The 19,284-nt window shown below is 38.6% G+C and overlaps 1 protein-coding gene across 1 annotated transcript; it reads right to left on the bottom strand.

Annotated features, from left to right (window-relative positions):
• Positions 1-987: 987 nt before the first annotated feature.
• map3k2 (mitogen-activated protein kinase kinase kinase 2) lies at positions 988-18,405 on the bottom strand. Its single transcript, XM_028470505.1, has 17 exons — positions 18,035-18,405; positions 14,160-14,232; positions 13,957-14,075; positions 13,829-13,869; positions 13,480-13,579; positions 12,583-12,696; positions 12,359-12,455; positions 11,162-11,292; positions 7,767-7,846; positions 7,587-7,651; positions 6,786-6,878; positions 6,467-6,700; positions 6,231-6,379; positions 6,030-6,161; positions 3,402-3,531; positions 2,209-2,386; positions 988-1,916 (listed from the first exon to the last, which is right to left on the bottom strand). The coding sequence occupies exons 2-17, from the start codon at positions 14,212-14,214 to the stop codon at positions 1,697-1,699; spliced, it is 1,938 nt and encodes a 645-aa protein (XP_028326306.1). The 5' UTR covers positions 14,215-14,232; positions 18,035-18,405; the 3' UTR covers positions 988-1,696.
• Positions 18,406-19,284: the final 879 nt, after the last annotated feature.

Raw genomic sequence — 19,284 nt, 5'->3', positions numbered from 1 at the left:
TTTGTGTTTTGTGCATATGTGTTGTCATGTATGTCTGCAGTCATTTTCTGTCATATATTGAATCATTTTGTGTGTTTTGTTAACATTTAAGGCCTGTACTATGAAAGCTGGATAATTATATCCTGGATTTATCTCCGTTAGTGGAGTTATCTAACCAAACATTCACTGTCAGACAGAAGCTGTCCTACGAATCTAGATATCAACAAGCTAAGGTAAGCGTGTTGATTCCAGCCTGGCGACATAGGCGCTCTTGTGACAGAAGTGGAGATTACGGCGTCAGACCAATCACAGAGAAACTGGAGAGCAACTTACATCGCAATTGAGGAATAATTCTTTAAGAATATCAATATTTAAATTCCATATTTTAGCACTCGCTCAGATCCTAACCAGAACAATACTTGGTCCCAACCAGGTAGGTTACCATGGTGATTTAGCTCTGTAAAACGTTAGCCAGCTTCGTAGGACAACACACACAGATTAAAACCCGGAAGTTAGCGCGATAAGAGGAAATGTAGCTTTGTAGTACAGGCCCTTGATGCATTTCCATTGTCATATTGCAGTCTTTTTTCAGTGTTCAATGTAGTCTTCTGTCATTTAGTTTTTTATTTTTTGAATCATTTTGTATTTTGTGTAAACATTTATTGTGTGTTTGTGGTCATTTGAGTCATTTTGTGTGTTGCGTTTTCATTTAATGTGTTTTTTGCTAGTTTTGTACATTATTCATTTTGGGTTTTTTTAAATTGTCATTTTGTAAATGTCTGGAGTAATTGTGTGTATTTTCCTTTCATATTTTGAATCATTTTGTTTGTTTTAACATTTCATGTCTTTTTGTTGTCATATTGTGTTTAGTTTTCAATTAACGTTTTTTTTTTTTACTATAGCTTTGTACATGATTTACTCATTTTTATTGTTGCTTTGTACATCTGGAGTCATTTTGTGTACTTTTGCTGTTTTGTGTGTTTTCTTGAGCAATTTTGTGTATTTTGCGTAATTTTTTCCAATTTTGTGCATTTTTCAATTGGTTTTTTTTGTCCTTTGGGAGTTGATTATGTGTTTGTTTTAGGGAAAGCAGCACCAGTTGCCCATGTCTGATTTAACAATACACAGTCGTTGCTTAGCGTATCTCCAAACACATCATGACTTTAACGTGACTCCTCTGAAAGTGACTGAGAGGAATGACATCTTGTTGCTGCTCAGGAACAGGTGAGGAAAGTCTCTCCTGGATTTCATGTCCAGTGGGCTCAGTGGGAGCCAACGGCGCTGATTAGCATCATGACTCAAACAGAAAAGGCACATGGCGAGGAGCGAAGACGTTTCATCGGTGGAGTGTTTCTCCTTTTCTTCTTCGGATCGCCGCCATCGCTCCGGGTTTCGATGGTTAACTACATTCTGGGGTCAGTGAGATGGGCTTCCTGTAGGTCCACAACACCTCCGAAAACAAAGACAAGGAACGAGTGTTAAAAAAAAAAAAAAAAAAAAAAAAGGAAGTCAGTTCTTCGTTGCCTGGAGAGGACAAGCTCCGCCCCCTCCGGGTTTGACAAATTAAGGTGCAAAGTGTGGAGAGAAAAAGACGCCGCCACACCTTCTTTTTGCCACTTCCTCCTGGTCGCTGAGGTCAGGGGGCGGAGTCAGAGGCAGGGCTACCTGATGTGTAAGGCTGTGATTGGCAGTTCAGCAGGTGGGCGGGGTTTCGGGGTCAATGTACAAAGATGTGCCTCAGGAGCTCGTCCGCAGAGGGACGCTGCTTGGTCTCCACAAAGATCCGTTTGAGGAACTCTCGGCAGTGATCCGACACGTGCGCCGGCAGCACCGGATTGGTCGGCTGCGTGGCAATTTTAAAGATGGCCGCCATTGCTTCAAACTCCGCCCACGGCGGTCGCTGCGTCAGCATCTCCACCACGGTGCAGCCGACGCTCCTGGCAGGAAATACGGAATAATTTTCATTGTTTAGGCCTCAATTACAATTTAAATACAATTACGACTGCAAAAGATTCTTAAAATTACAATTATGCCATATTTGTAATGATTATCAACTGAACGCTTACAATTATAATTGACCCCAACCCTGATGTCCACTAATCATTGCAGCCTTACTGAAAGTAGTTATTTCTCAATATGTTTGTATTAATTTTAGGTTAGGGCCAGTTTTTCCACTCTGGCGGTTAAAGGCTTGATACGCACGCACAGCGCAGACAGTCTTTGTCTCACCAGATGTCGGCCTTCCTGCCGTAGCCTTCGCCGCTGATCACCTCTGGGCTCATCCAATAGGGCGTCCCCGTCACAGACTTCATCCCTGTTCCTGACAGGCAGATGGTCTGCAGTCGCCGGCTCGCCCCGAAGTCGCCCAACTTCACATTCCCCACTGAGTCACGGAGGATGTTAGCACCTGAGCACAAAACACCTTGTAACACAAGGTTCTCAACTCGCTGGTTTCTGCAAGGGCGTGCTTTATAACCAGATCCTTGAGGGCAGTAATTGGTTACTTTGCTTTAAAAAAATGTGTTTTCAGTATAATTTTGGATAGGGCTATCGCTTTAAAGCGCTAATTGCGAATACCGGTAATTAATATCAGGGAAAAAAAACGCTCAAAAAGAAAACTAAAGTCTAGTTTGTGTGCAAAATGTGCAAGAAAGATCACCTGAGCTTTTGTAGCCTCCGCTACCACCTCAATGCCAAACATGTAGCAGCTAGCACGGACAGTGCTAAATGCTACATGCTAAGAGCGCGCCGTGGCTGACAAATGAACAAACTCACTGGATAAGTTTGGTGTCAGAAAAGCGTTTTTACATTTTATGATGTGCCAACTTATAGCACTACGCTTTATTTCATTTATATTTTCAATTATTTAGAGAATGAGTAAAGTACACATCAATATGACACGTAGCTGTTGGGACTAAGTGTCACATACTACATCTGCATCTGTTCTAGTCTGATAAAAACAATAAATGACTTTATAAAGACACTTTGTTACACATTAAGGTTTTGATCTGCCACAAAAATGTGATTTAAATAACTTTAAATCAAGTTGAGGGCGTTTCTCAGCAATTTTTTAGGTGCCAATAAAAAAAGAGATTAATTAATTACAGAGCACAATTAAATAATCACACTTTTTTTTTAAATCTTTTGACAACAGTAATTTTGTAAAGGATTCACTTGTTAATTTTCTTTAGGTTTCATTTATTCAGTTTGTGGATTCCAAAGTTCAGTGCTAGTCAAACCAGTTTAAAACCATGATTTGAGCCTTTTTTATTTTATTTTTTTCCAAAACAGGGATGTATAAAACCATAATAAGACGTAAAGACAAACTCTTTCTGATGGTTTTAAGGTGGGACAGTGACAACTTCTCTGTGTTTTTAAGTTTCCTCATGGTGTGAGACTAAAATGAGACAGACAAAGCTCACCTTTGATGTCCCTGTGGACGATCATGTTGCTGTGCAGGTAAGAGACGCCCTCCAGGATCTGCCGTGTGTAGCGCCGCGTCACGTTTTCAGTCAGAGCGCCGTACGACTTCAGCTGGTCTTTAATGGAGCCCTGGACGAAGGCACGAGTTCAGTGAAAGAAATATGTGACCTCCTACAATCTTCTGCTATTACTGTAGATAACATTTCACCAACTTCACTATGAACGCATTTATACAGAATTTAACCCAGAGAACTATTAGTATATTTTACAGTTTTGTTTTGTTTTTTAATAGACTTTTTACATTTACAGAAACTGAAGAAATTGACTCATTTATCTGTGTTTTCCTGACATTTTGGCTTAAAGGGGAAAATAGTTATTGAGACACACGGAAAGTTAATTGATTGATAATAGAGCCTAACAATTTGAACCCATTTTTACTTTAACCATTTTTCTGCAACTACACCAAACTTACCATATTTTAACCTATTTTCATGCCATATTTTTGCTTCTTTTAATGCATTTTTGCTACATTTCTCCCATTTCTGCCACTTCTCCATCACATTGCAATGCCTTTTCTGCATTGTTTCCACTTTCACAACATTTTGGGCACTAATATAAACTCTTTCCACCACTTTTACACCTAATTTTAACCTTATTTTTTCCTTTTTCTTATTTACAATAATCCATTCTTTTTTTGCCAATTAAACTAGATTTACAATTTGTCATGCCCATTATTTGCTAATTGTTCCTACTTTTTAAATTGTTAAATGTACAGTGGGGGTCACCGGTCTCTGGCGCGTTTATTTTGAAGGTCACAGGCTGAAAAGGTTGAGAACCACTGCTTTAGAGCAGAGATGGGCAACTTCTATCAGAGTGATTCGAGGGCTTCATCATCAACATTTGTCCATTTTATCAGAGCACTGTGGGTTGTTTTTTGAGTTCATTTTGTTTATTGTCTTGTCAATATAGCAATTTTTGTTGCCTTTGTGTGTGTTTTTTGAGTCACGTGTGTTTTTGTTTTATTTCCTGTGTTACAGTCATTTTGTGCAATTTTGTTGGCATTGTGTGGGTCTTTGAAGTCCTTTTGTACATGTTGTTTTTTGTCATTTTGCATTTAAGTGGTGTGTTTATTTTATGTAGTTTTGTTGATAATTTGTGCTTTTTGCTGTAGTTTTCTATGTTTCTGAAGTTTTGCGTGTTATTTTGGGCTTTATTTAACTTCCAACTTCATGAATTACAAATTTGTAATGCCGCACAAAATTAGGCCGAGGGCCCCATGTGGCCCCCGGGCCGCCAGTTGATTAAATGTGCTTTAGAGTGTCTAATGTGGCCCGCAGGAGAAAGTAAACGAAAGTAAAAATCAATAATTCCCACAGCTTTCCTCAAATGATTCCACAAAATTTCCCTAAATTAAATTAAAATTGATCCCACATTTAAAGCGAAGAATATTATCAGTGCCTTTCATACTTTAAATATTATTTCGAGGTAAAAGTACAAACCAGGGCACAATAATGTTAAAATAGCTTTTTCCCACTTGGTACGCAGGCTAACCTCTGAGCTATTAGCTGAAAAAGTGTCTTTGATTTGTTGATAAGCTGTGCCATCACCATGTCAGTCGTTCCTTTAGCTTTTGTGATTAGCACGCAGCTAGTAGCTAGCATGTAGCGTTTCAGGACTGAGTTTGGTGGCTTCTTTTAGCACGTTGGAGTTTTTTTGGACATTTTTATCCACAGGACGCTACAGAGAGCCCAAGACCTTTATTGAAGACAACAAGCACTTCTGAACAAAGAAAAATTTCGAAAAAGAACTTGGTGGTGTATTTTAAACTGAAGAGACCTACGGGCCAAAGTCCGACTATTATAGGATTCAATGAAGCCTGTGGCAGGATTCTGTAGCGTAAAAACCTCAATGAAAACTTAATCCTTTGTTTCTAAGCAGACAATCTGTAACTCTTCTATCTAAAGATGAGGAAGTAGTGCACTGTTAAAAGCCCCGAATGTGATCCATGAACTAATAAAAAGTTATAAAGACTTAACTCAAAGAGTAACTAAAACCCTGGTTTTTGCTGACCTGCCACGAGGGGGAAAATTTAAAAAAAATGCCTTGATTATGGGCGGGGCTCCTGGAGCAGTTAAGACTTGTCCTTTCTATACTATAAAATCTGCCAAGAACAATCTATGCTATGCTAACTAGCTACCTAATACTCGCTATACTTCTCTATTTACTATTATCACAGTCCAACCTACTCACCACAGATTAGAGACTCCACAGGTGATTGTTCTTATAGGAGGGGTGGAGCCAACATTGACACACAATGGTCCAATGGCGTCACAGAATCTTGTTCTCAGCCAAATTAAATTGTAATAGCTGGGTTTCAACCCATAGAGGGCAGTCACTCTTACATTTTACAACGTAATATGCCAAATTGAAATACTTTGACTAAATTGTCAAGAGTTGGACAAGGATCAATCAACAGAACTACTCTTTATACCCAAATATATTTGTTTTTGGCAGAAAAAAAAAGTGGTTTTGGTGTTTGGTTACCCTAAGGGCTACTGTCAGTAAACTAAAAACCTTTACTTTGGCGTGTCAGGATGTTTAGTGTGTGTTTGTGTACTTGTACTCACTCCAGGCATGTGCTCCATGAAGATGGAGAGCGTTCGCTCCATGGAGTCCCGCAGACAGCCGTAGTACTGGACGATCCTCTCGTGACACAGGTTCTTCAGCAGCTGGATTTCACACTCGAGCGCGTTCACCTCCTGAGGAAGCCAGCACAGTTTGGACACTGCAGGTGTGTGTGTCAGCGGCTCTGAGGTGCGCTGCCTTACCTTGCTGGTCTCTGGACTCTCGGGATCAAACTGGACTTGCTTCACAGCCAGTTCTCGTCCGGTGTCGGCGTCGTAGCACAGAAACACCCGACCAAAGGCGCCCTGACCCAAGAGCTTTCCCAGCCGCCAGTTGGTTGGAGCTCGTGGAGCTACACACACAGACACACATACACACACAATGTTAGGCACATTTTAAAGTCTCAGGAGTGAAGCAGCTTGAGAAAAAGTGGCCTCACAGCGACTTGGCGGGCTGATGTCCATGACAGACAGCGTTGGGGCGGTGGCGGCGCTCGGTTCGATGTCACTGCCTCTCCTCGGCCTCCTGCCGGGCCCCGGGGCCTCCTCGAGGTCGGGGGTGAAGACGCTGCTGCCGCTGCTGGTGCTCGGTGACTGCTCGGTCGGGCTGAAGCTGACCGGAGAGCGGAAACCGTGGACCTGCGTTCTCCGAGCCCGAGGAAACGTCTTCCTGCCTGCTTGGAAAAGAGCAACAACAGAGAAGATCACAAACTGTCACATCAATGCCATCAATTATCCTCATCCTTCAGGATTCCTCACCGTCGCTGTAGTCCTGCAGACCAAAGGGAACGCCGTATCGACGAGGGTACGTCCCTCCTTTACCCGACTTCTCAAACACGGGGATATCGTACTCTGAAGCACAAAGACACGAGAGACTCACAGCAAACCACTGCACAAAACCAGGGTTGGGACTGATCATTAATTACAAATGTAATTGTGATTGAAAAAAATCTGCTGTTGTAATCGTAATTAAATTCAGATTATTGACTTTGTAATTGTAATGGAAATTCCAATTTCAATATAATTGCACACAAAACTGTTACAGTTTTATGGCTCATACACATGTAGTTAATTATTAAAATATGTTTCATATCAACTTTTCCCACTACCTACAATCATTATACCATTTAAAAAATTAAATTAAATAAAGTATTGCCGTATACAGACAAAAAAAAGGCTCAGACGCCCACACCAAAAATATTAATACCAATATTTTCATGAATTAGGAAGCCTAACAAAGTATCAAAAAGATGAAAAACAAATTGGATGATAGATTTTTTAGTGTATTTTACAGCTGTTTAAGGCATGGGTCAAAACTAACCCATTATCGTAAGAGATGCTAAAGGAAGGCTACAGAGGAAGGTTACATTTTACATTTTTTTTTTATTAATGGCTCAATAATTGCCATTAATTGAATTTGAACTGTAGTAATTGAAAATGTAATCGTAATTGACATTCAGGGGGAAAAATGCTGGATTCCATAACCATAAATGAACATGCATAACTGAAGATGGAACTGTAATTGACCCCAAACCTGCACAAAACCATTAATACAGTTACCTGGATAGTCCTGGTGGTTGTCAGGGTAACTCTGCGCTCTGGGCATCCTGGACTTTGGGTAGTCACTGTAAACACACAGGGACACAAAACCAAAATCAGCTGCTTTTCCTTTATTTCAAATGTCTTTGTGTACGTTTCTACTGATAAGCACGTGTGTGCGTTCATTATTAGTTCTCAGACCTGTCCAGTGGACTGTCTAAAGAGGGACAGCTTCCTGAGGCCGAGTTCTCTGGGCTGCTCATGGACAGAGGATCCAACATCTAAAGAGAAACATTAAAAACACAAAACTGATGACTCATTATTATTATTATTATTATTAGGACAACAAAGGTTCATCAGCCTGTTAGAGGAGAAAACTGTCACAGAGAAATCGTTGGACTTAGGTGTTAAAATGTCCTGCTGTGACGGCATATTTGTGAGTGACCAAAGCTGGTTGGTTAAAACTTCCTCCCATGTTATTACAGACGAGTAACATCTAAACGTGTGCATGTAAAGACGTGTTAGCATTAAACATAAGTGCCCGTATTCACAAAGGATCCTAAGGCTAAAAGTAGCTCTTAGTGACGTCTTAGTGATATCTTGTGTTTCTTCACCAGACAAGAAGGACAGTGATTAACTTTACACCCTCTCCATAACTCCACATCCCACAATGCAATGTGTGAAAATGTCAACAAAACACTGCTCAACGATGCCTAGACTGTGGATTTATCTGATATCGTGGGTCAGAGTTTTAAAACACTAAATTAACCCTTTTTAGTCTTAAATATGAGTCCATTTTTACATCAAGTAGATTGAGGGTGTCAAACTCATTTTTAGTTCAGGGGCCAAATACAGAACAGTTTGGGCCACAGATTTTGTACTTCTACTAATATATAAAATACCAAATATGTAAGAAACCAACCATATCCAAACAATACCTGATATATATCAGTCCCATCAGGATCTTCACTTTAAATTTTCTACATTTTGAGGACAATTGAAGGATTTTCTAAGACTTTTAAGTTTTTTCAACTGTTTAACATTAAAAATAACTGCAATCAAGTGATATAAGCACCAGGAAAACTGTGAGCCCCTGCAAATATTGTTGTTTCATTTACACAGCGATTCTTGTTGTCTCTGTCATTTTTATTTCCTCCTGTGGGCAAAAATGGATGTTCTAAAGCAGTGGTTCTCAAACTTTTTTTGGCTCTTGTACTCCCTCCCTCTTACTTTTGAATCCAAGAACCCCCTTTGTCTAACAACAACAGATTACCGTATTTTTCGGACTATAAGGCAGTGTTTTTCAACCTTTTTTGAGCCAAGGCACATTTTTTTCATTGAAAAAATCACGAGGCACACCACCAGCCAAACATGTTAAAAAATGATACTCTGTAGCCTATATTAACAATATAGCCATTCTCATCAAAGTGTCTTGAATAGGAATCAAATAAACACAAAGAATAAAGGACTTTATCATCATTTGTATTTCTTCTTTCAAATAAAAAGTGCACTTAACATGTCCACTTCAAAAATACAGCTTGAACATAACAAATGAAACAACAATGTGGTCTTAAAGGTAGTAGAAAACGTCAAAGTGTTTTGCAAACTCTAATTCTGTCCAAAATTATTAATTACCAGGAATACAGAAATATCGTGCTTATTATGACAGAAGCAATAATATTTGGGAAAGATTTCACTGTTCTACATTAAAAATCAATGTAAATGACGCAACGTCAATTTATCCCCCCCTCAGCGACGCGACTTGCATGATCAAAGTTGAAAAATTTTAACTTTTTAAGCGACGTGAAGCGATATCTCCCGTCCTCCACTGTCTGTAGAGCGGAGGCAGCAGCCCCTCCCTCCCGCTCCCGCTCCCGCTGCAGTGCTGACGGCTGCAGCGGAGGCTGTTCTACTTCCTCAAAGTATCAGGTTCAAAATTAAAGCGGCAAATTTCTTTAAAACCACAGTAACTACTGATCAAACACATTCTGAGTGAAGTCATCCTTTAATATCTCCGTTAAGTTGATCATTTAACCGTAGAAGCGGAGCAAGAAGGAAAAAAAAAAGACGTCATCAACACTCTCTCTCTCTCTGTCTCTACCCTGTTACCGGGGCCACACACACACACACGCACGCACGCACACACACGCACACACACACACACACACACACACACACACACACATAGCTCCCTAGTGATCGCGTCGCTGGAGCGATGAAATGATGGACTGACAAAAAAGCACCACTATGTGCAAACTACCGATCAGGGACGATTTAAGGCAACGGCATCGCTTCCGTCGCGTTCGGTGTGCACGCACCTTTAGTCACTACTGCAGCACGGACACTCGACAATGGTATATTATTTGCAGATAATAATTAATATGTTTTCAAAATTTTTTTTTAGACCAATTAGGTGAAATTGGATAATTTCCCACGGCACACCTGACGATCTCTCGCGGCACACTAGTGTGCCGCGGCACAGTGGTTGAAAAACACTGCTATAAGGCACACTTAAAATCCTTTAATTTCTCAAAAATCGACAGTGCACCTTATAATCAGGTGCGCCTAATGTATGAAATTAATATGTCAAAATGTTTTAGTACAACTTTGGTAAACAATGAAGCTGCACCACTTGATGGATTTTTGGCGCTTCAGGGCTACCGTAGTCAGACGTCTCATGGAATGATATGTACCAGTACTGTGCTTCAACATACTGAACTGAAAAAGTGAGTGTAATGTTCTATATTTTATGTGTCAAACCTGAACAATGTTGAGAATTATTGTTAATGAGTTGGAAAAAAGTTTGACTTATCTGACTATTTTGTTTCGCTTAATGTGCCTTAATAATAATAATAATAATAATAATAATAATAACAATAATAATAACAACAACAAACCGGTGCGCCTTATAATCCGGTGCGCCTTATAGTCCGAAAAATACGGTACTCAGAATTCTGTGAAAAAATACTAATATTGAGCATAATGACGGAATGAATAAGTGATAACACACATTTTAAAGAATATTATTTTGTAAATAAGTGAGAAGAAAGTATTTAGTGCCTCCTGAATAGATTTTTTTTTTCCCATGGTTTTTATCATTTCCCATCTCCCTCCTGATGTGAGACCAGGACTGACCTTTGTATTTTCAGTTGATGTAAATTTCTAAAATCATTTTGTGTGTTTTTGGTGTATTTTGTTGTTTTCTGTCTTCTTTTTATTTTTCAGTTAATTTTTCTCTTAGTTTGTGTGGTTTTGTCGTCGTTTGTGAGTTGCTGGTAAAAATATTTAGTATTATTATAGTTTTTAACTAAAAATAAACATTGTAAAACCTCATATTTTTAATGCTTTTATCTGTTAATTTTCCCCCTCTCTTTCTCAAGTACCTCTTGAAGTGCCATCGCGTAGCGTCTTTGAGCACTGTAAAAGCGCTATACAAATAAAATGTATTATTATTATTATTATTATTACCACCATTTGAGGAACACTGCTCTAAAGGGCCGGGTTTGTCACATGAGAAGTAGATGGCTCAAAAGTCGCTCTTTAAAAACTGTTCAAACACAACTGTAAGTGCTGTTTCTTAAACAGACGTGAACTACCTGGTCCATGCTCTCTGGAATGAACTCGCCCTCGCTGTTGATGCTGGTGAAGGAGCCGTTTCTCGCCACCTGCTGGAGAGCATCAGGAATGTAACCTGGAGGAGGAGAGCTGCGGTCGGTGGAGTGAGAGCCTGATGGGCAGAGATGGGCAACTTTTATCACAGCGGGGCCATAAAAATGCAACCGTCTGTTTAAAGGGCCACATTATTAACTGTCATGTCAGCATTCAAAAATGACCTTTCTGAGCATTAAAACAGGAAAAAACAAAGGGTTTAAGTGTGTTCTTGTTGTTTTTTGTTTGTTTTTTAATTATTTTTTGTTTTTGTGTTGTATTTATTTTTATGTTGTTTTATTTGCGCATTTTTAGTTGGTTTGTGCAACTTAAAATAATTATAATCAAATGATGTGTATTTCTGTTGTCATTTTATAAAATTTGGTGTTAATTCTGAGTATTTTGTTGTACTTTTGTTTATTTTTCAGGAACTTTTGTTTTTTTAATCATTTCATGTATTTTTCTTGTCATTTTGTAAATTTCTCAGTAATTTTTTTGTATTAGTTGTTGCCTTGTGCCACTTGTGTGTATTTCTGTTGCCATTTTATATAATTTTGAGTTAATTGCGTGTATTTATGTAGTCCGTAGTTTCTGGAGTGATTTAGTGTATTTTGGAATTTTTGTCACTTTACAGAAATACACAAAATGTATTTAGTCATTTTATATAATGGAGTGTTATTTCTGTGGATTTTGGTGTCATTCGTGTATTCTTCAGAAATTTTTTACTTTTTTGTATTTGTATTTATGTCATCATTTTGTAAGTTTCTCTGTTATTTCTGTGTATTTTTGACTGCCTTGTGCCACTTTTAGGTAACTGTGTGTACTTATGTTGTCATTTTATATCTTTTTGTGTTATTTCTGTGTGTTTTTTACATCCTTTTTTGTATTTTTCAGCAATTTTGTCTGTTTTTGGTTAATTATGTATATTTATCTTTGTTTTAATAATGTTTGTTATTTTTGTCATCCTTTTGTATATATTTCTGTAATTTAATGTTTTTTTTTTTAAAGTTATTTTGTTCGTTCACTGTTGGGGACAATCAAATTAAGACCGAGGGCTGCATGTGGCCATTTGCCCGTGTCTGCTGAAGGAGATGGAGAACAAGATGAACGTCAAAGAATCAAACATGGAACAGTGTGAGACTCGCCTATGGAAACCAACATGCTCTTCTTGTCTGGAGCCCTGAAGCCTGTATTATCCAGCTCCTCGTGAGACGCCAGCAGGTCTGTGGTCGAGGAAGAATTCTGGAGGAACACACAGACCTTTCTGTTCTATTGGGTTTGTAATTTACGTCTCCTTTTTTATTTAATAGGTTTGACAAATCCACAGTCACAGTTAAAAACAACACAAGCATCCACACCATCTTCTGACCTGAGCGGAGACGTGGAGCACCAGCAGGATCTTCAGGCTCTTCATGTGAACACTGCGATCCAGCAGCTCCACGGCCTTGTCCAGGTCGTCCTGAGTGCTTAAAGGAATCACCAACTGCAACAAGAGCAACACGCGACTTTCATCAGAATTGCACATTATTCAAACAAAGTGGTTGCAATCTGAACATTAGCATAAGAAAGAAAACAGCTCTTATCAAAGTGCTAAATGACATATAGCCCGGCAGATATGAAGCAATATTAAGCTAAGATGTTCACTTCTGGAAGAAAGCATTAAAATTTGTCTATAGGAGTTTTCCAGTAACCTGAATCCATTTTTTTTTTTAATGGGATCCACGCTGGTTTTCAGGGTTAAGGAATTCAATAATATATCTTAAAATACTGTGAATTGTGCTTAGAGGAAAATCCAAGATGGCCGTTATCCGTATTGTGATTTTCAATTATTCCATAACTTCGGTTCTGTTAGACGTAGAAACAATTTTTTGTGGCAAAACGTAGGTTTTTGGAGACAAAGATTGTTATGAAATAGTTTAAAATACTGTAAATTGCATCCAGAGCAAGGTTTAAGATGGCCACCACAACTCTTTACACATGGATAGGGTGAAATTGCTTTTTTCTTTGCAGCCACAACTGTGTAATCACAAAGCTGCCTATGATTTGATTCAAATCCCCATCAAAACGTGAATTACTATCTATTTTCATTTAATTCTCAGGAAGATTATAACATTGTGGTCCCTGTGAATGCCTACATAAGCATTAATCTGATGATGTGTTTATTTTGCAGCATTAAGTTGCCAACATGTGCAATGATTAAACACTAATTGGTTTCCTCTGATTGACCAACACGCCTTCATTAAAACCTGTTAGAAGTCAGAACAACCTCATTGTTGGTGTAGTGAAGGTCCATAGCCTGGCCGAAGGCCACCTTAGCTTTGGCTCTCAGCTCTTCCACTTTAACCGGACGAGGAAACTGCAGGATCCTGTGAGAGGTCAAAGGTCACGTCAGACGCACACATGGACGGTACTTGCCAAACAATCATTTTACAAAGAAAAGTATTTTTACTTAAAATACAAGAAAACATGCATATTTTGCATCTTACTAAACAAATTTAAGTGTTCCCATTGACAGGATCCTTGTTTTGATCAAACATTTCGCCCACAAGTGTAAAATGTTTTACGCATGTGCATAATAATGATTTTATGGTTTTGTTTTGTACAACAAACTTTACCTTTTCTCGCCTTTGAACTCAAACTTCACCCTTACATCGTTCTGTGACGGACAGAGAAACAGCAGGTGATGAGCTGAGGGAACACTTAAAACAAATTATACCTTTGGGGTGAAAAAAAAGGAACTCACAAGGTTCTTCGGGGAGGAGACTTTGGGTTTTCCAAGGTCGGACAGGAACACAGAGGGACGGCTGGAGCGATGCAGTTCTGCCAAATCCTGCATGATGGAGTTCAGGGCCTCCTGCTCATCTGACGGGCCAAACGTGGTTCATTTCATCAACACTGATGAAGAAAGCCTAAGGTGACTTAAAGAAACGAGTCACAGGCACTTACCCATGATCATGGCACAGTGTTTGACCCAGGAGGCCAGGAAGGAGGAGTCTCCCATCAAAGGAATTCCTTTCTCCTGCACAAAAGGATTTTATTATCAATATTTTACGAGACAAGTGTGCAGGATTTTTAAAGCTAGAAATCCAATAAACGTATTGAAGACTTTAAGTAAACAAATGTTGGAATTCCTTATTATGTGAGCACCTTATGCACATGTTTATACACAGGGTTCCCACAGCTTTAGCCAAAATAAATTCAAGACTTTTTAAGAGTTTTTATTGCCATTTGAAATTAAATTTAAGATTAACTTCACAGTAAACATAACTGGGGGAAAAAAGTCACATCAATTAAATAGGGTTAAGAGATTTTTTTTTCTAGTGTCTAGTACAGACCTGCAACTGGCACCCCCAAAGTAAACACAAAAATACACAAAATTACAGTGAAATACACAAAAACCAGATAATAAAAATCTCTTAGATTCATGAATTTAATGCCTTTTAAGACTTTTTAAGGATCTGCAGAAATCCTGATACAGCCATCGCCTGTGCTCCAAGACAGAAATAAACACATTTTAACACATTAGATCATGTTTACACACTATTTTCCCAAAATTTTGAAATTTTTAACTCTCTGAGACCAAATTTCGTGAAGTAAAGCTAAAGTTTGTTGAATTGGTGATGATGAATGTAGTGAGAAAGTTACTCATCATTGGTATAGTTCCCCCACTAATAAATACTCACACTGTAGAGACAAGAAAGAACATTTTTTTCAAAAGACTGATTCCAAGACGCGCTTTCCAAATTTAAATGAGGTATTATGTGGAACCTGCAGTAATATTAAAACATAGCTGGGTATTTTTCATAAATGTATATCCACCCTCCTCCGTTCTTATAAAAAGTTATGTCCACACATCATCGTTTTAAAAAAAGAAGCTTGGATGAACTACGGCCGGGCTCGAGGAAAGTCTACGTGCTGAATAGCCCATACCACATTCCTGATAATTCAGTCAAATGACTCGGTTCCACAAAGTAAAACAAATGAAATTGTGTGACGTAAAATCGTAATCTACGTTGAATTGCCTTTGAAACAATAGATCACACGATTTGGTACCATCAACTGTCGCAATATTTGACTCACAAATAAATGAGAAAACAACTTTAATGGAAATTTACGAGGGGGGTGGACCCCCGGGCCCCTAATTGAATTGTGTGAGGCATAATCGTAACCTACGTTGAATTACCTTAGAAATGATATATCACATGACTATGTTCCCATAAATTTGGAAATTAACGGAAAAGAGCTTGGAGAGTTTAGTCATATTCACACCAAACTGCATTCCGATCTAACGAGAACAAACGACGGAGTAGTTATTTAAAAAATGGCGCCCCCGTGACATGTACGGGTTAATAAACCCCATTTATATATTGGTATGTGCCAATGATTCGGTACCACCAATCGTCATAATATTTGACTTGCAAATAAATGAAAAATCAACTTGTTCAGTCCCCCTGCAACAAAGAGCGACCGCGCAGCAGAGATACCAGCGCCTGCACCAGGACTAGCACATTTAGGAACTTAAAACTCCGATTATCAGTGTCCACACTCAAATGCAAAAATGGAGTTTTCCCAAATCTTCACTTTGGTCGGAGTTTTCCAAAAGCTCCGTTTTTAATGACCTTATCCTGCATTTTTTGTGTGGTTAATGGGCCAAAACGTAGAAAAATATATTTGTTTTAGCAGACACCCGGCTACGTGTGGACGGGGTCTTAAACAAGCCGAAAAAAGAAGACCCAGCCCGTGAGAACACGGCCCGAACCTGTCCAACCAGAATGCAGCCGATGTCTCTTTAAGTTTCAACTCCATGGTGTTGAAATCCGTGCATGTGCATGTGGAGTGATCCGTTGCGAGTTATAAACACGACTGACGAGTAGCTTCATGTGCGCTACGCTACGTCAGGTTGAAGCACTGCTTATATTGACAGGTGCATACAGGCAGTCTCGGGGCAGCTAAAGGGCTGCAGGGGTCCTCAGGTAAAGACAGAAGCATCCAAGCAATTCGCCTGTATTAAATAAACTGTGCAGTTAATGTGCCGGTATGTGTTTCTCGATTATTCAGATTAAAAAGAGAGTTAAAACAACCAGTGCGCGCCTGGAAGTCCGTTTTGTGTTTAAGTGTGCAACAATTATTACGACGGTACCAATTGAAAAAAGAAAAAACAACAGAAAATTCCCCCTATGTTGAGGAAAACTGAACATAGGGGGCGCCATCGCTCTGTGGGGGAGTAAAATTACAACATCGGGGGCCTTACGCTCAACAGTGCTGAAGAGAACCCTGTTATCTTTAAGCAATTGACAAGCCATCACATGTATGTGTGTACTTTACGAACAGGTTGGCCTGAACTGTCCACAACATGATCTGTGAACACTGATTGGCTGACATCTCCATAATGGTGACACCCACATATAAAGGGGTATTACGTGTGTTTGGAGTGATTAATGATCAACTTTTAGCCTTTAAGGAGATTTCTGAGTTTTATTATTCAGCTTTAGAGCCATATACACTACATATAGCCTTCAGTTGTTCCAGGGGGCCACATGTGGCCCTTGGCCTAACTATAAAATCCAATACAAACGTAAACACACAATTGGACCCCAAAAACACACAAAATGAAAGACAAATACACACAAAAGAAAATGAGAAAACACACAAATTGGATCTGAAAATGTACAAAAGTACAAAAAAATGGACAAAATGAAAACAAAAATACACAAATCTACACAAGAATGCCACACAAACACATGGGACAACTAGAAATGAACTGAAAATTATACAAAATGAAAACAAAACTACACTAAAATAACTGAAAAATATACCAAAAATACTCAAAAAGAATACAAAAACACACAAAATGAGGCAAAATATACATAATTAGGACAAAATTAAACTAAATGAATTAAAAAATGCAACAAAAATACACAAAGACACACGTTCTTTACTGTATTAAGGTCAAATTGGTATTAATTTGATGTAATGACATTATTATTGAAAACGTGGCCCCCAGATCAGACAATGACATCTTCGTGGCCCAAGTGTGATAAAAATTGTCCTTCTCTGTGCAAACTGATTATTATACGATGATCAATAAACTGGATATTATTAGGTAGTTGACTTTAACACAAAAACACAGATAGCACCCTGTAATTCAGATAAAACAACTTCATTATGTGATTACCCATTGCAACATCTTATTCAAATGTAATGTATTAAATTATCTCTCATTATTATCTTTATTCTGTTTTCTGAATTTATTTGGGGAGGTTTAGACAAATATTATTTTCCTAATGACAACATTAATTCATTGTCTATTCAAGTTCATTATATTAATGCACATTTAATTTGTTCAAATTGCCTCTTCTGAGACAACGAAAAGTGACATTCAGTACATAATATTAGTTTTACTAATCTATTTTGATATTCTACTCTAGATATTTTAATCAGTTTTGTTGTTGGTGCATTTAACTTTAGACCAAGAGCTAATAAACGGATTTACAAAATCAGTTTATCCAATTTTTAATACCTCTAATCTAAAATAATTTACACAGATCATTCATGCTAACAACTGTTGCTAACCAAATTAACATACGGACTTCGTTTAAATGTATATTAAATGTGTAATCTCCTTATGGACTAATGCAAATCGTAACTAGGTACAAACTTAGGGGATACTGTGAAATGTGAGCAACCAAAATCTCAATTATTTACACAAAAAGAGCTAATAAGAGGAGCTAATTGGCTAATGTGGCTAGCTGTCAGGCCAGGGAAGTTGCCAGGCTAAAGCTAAAGTTCTAGCGGATTTCACGACGCAAAAACAGACGTACCCGTTAAAGCAGCCCGGTTCCGTTAATGTACCCGGGGAGCAGAGTGTTTGTACGGGGCTTCCTCCTCCCAAGGGCCGGTGAAGGAGCCCCGGGCCCCGCCGAGAGCCCGTACAAGAGTTTGGCAGTCCGCTCCCAACTTCACTCGAGTCCCGCTGGGCCACGACGACCAGGCCGTCCGTGGGGCGGCTGGCTCGGTCCGTTGGAGCGGGGAACCCTCGGTTAACGTGTCCTCCGGTATCAGTTCTCCGCCCGGTGCGCCCAAACAGTGGTTTTAATGGTCAACTTTGATTCGGTAGTTCCTCGCGGACAGGTTAACGTTCGCTTTGCTTACTGCTGACCCAACGGCACGTCAAAATTCACTCTATCCTACCGGAAACAATCACCATTACTTTTAGAAATAAAAGCACAAACTCTGTTTGAGTAGAGGAAATCCATAACATATTGTATTTTGAGGTGTGTTAGCCGGAAATCGTCTTTGAGTTATGTTAAACTTGACAGATGTTGACCTCCAACCCCATCGTTCAACAAAAACAAGAATCTGTGATGTCAGAGTGTCATTTCTGGGTTAGGGAATCCCCAGCTTATTGGCTGCAGACCCCCAAGGGGCCGCGTGTTGCATTTTTACACTCCAAGACTTACATGACGAAACATAATGACATTCAAGTGCACAGAGAATTTGTTGTGAGCATTTTCTGTGTGTCACTGAGTCTCGGACACATATTTCACACTAAAATGACGCTATAGTGCAAACCAGAAAACAGCACATAAATAACACAAAAACACAAAGAACTACCAAAATAGAAAAATAAAGAGACCAAGGACACGTGAAAACAACATAAAGACACACAAAACGATTAAAAACAACTACAAATAAAAATTAAAAAAACTATGATGAACTGGAAAACAACACTTTAAAAAAAAACCCTGAAATAACAAAGCAACCAATATAACACTACAAAACACTAAAAAAACACATAAATATAACATTTTAAAAACACATTCAGGATGTCTTACATGTGAAAGTGCAAACTGGGGCACCACAATTTTGAAATTGAGCTTTTCTCCTTCACAAAAACCATGTAATAATGTAAATTTTATGAATAATATTGTAATATTATGAGGTAGTAATAATAATGATAAAAATAATTATGATAAGAATAAGCAGAAGAATTAAAAGAATTAAAAGAATTAAAAGAATTAAATGAATTAAAAGAACAAAAAGAATTAAAAGAATTAAAAGAATAAAAAGA

Source organism: Gouania willdenowi, chromosome 2 (genome assembly GCF_900634775.1).
Source record: "Gouania willdenowi chromosome 2, fGouWil2.1, whole genome shotgun sequence".
NCBI classification, from domain to species: Eukaryota; Metazoa; Chordata; class Actinopteri; order Blenniiformes; family Gobiesocidae; genus Gouania; species Gouania willdenowi.
Note: the sequence above shows the minus strand (reverse complement) of the source record. Positions and strands in the feature narration are given on the sequence as shown.

What these genes read in the sequence shown, in the direction of transcription:
- map3k2 (XM_028470505.1), bottom strand. Translation starts at nt 14,214, where the DNA reads ATGGGAGACTCCTCCTTCCTGGCCTCCTGGGTCAAACACTGTGCCATG. An exon ending in TGCTCCACGTCTCCGCTCAG is followed by an intron (nt 12,456 to 12,582) that starts GTCAGAAGATGG and finishes GTGTTCCTCCAG; the next exon opens with AATTCTTCCTCGACCACAGA. An exon ending in TTAGACAGTCCACTGGACAG is followed by an intron (nt 7,652 to 7,766) that starts GTCTGAGAACTA and finishes GTGTGTTTACAG; the next exon opens with TGACTACCCAAAGTCCAGGA.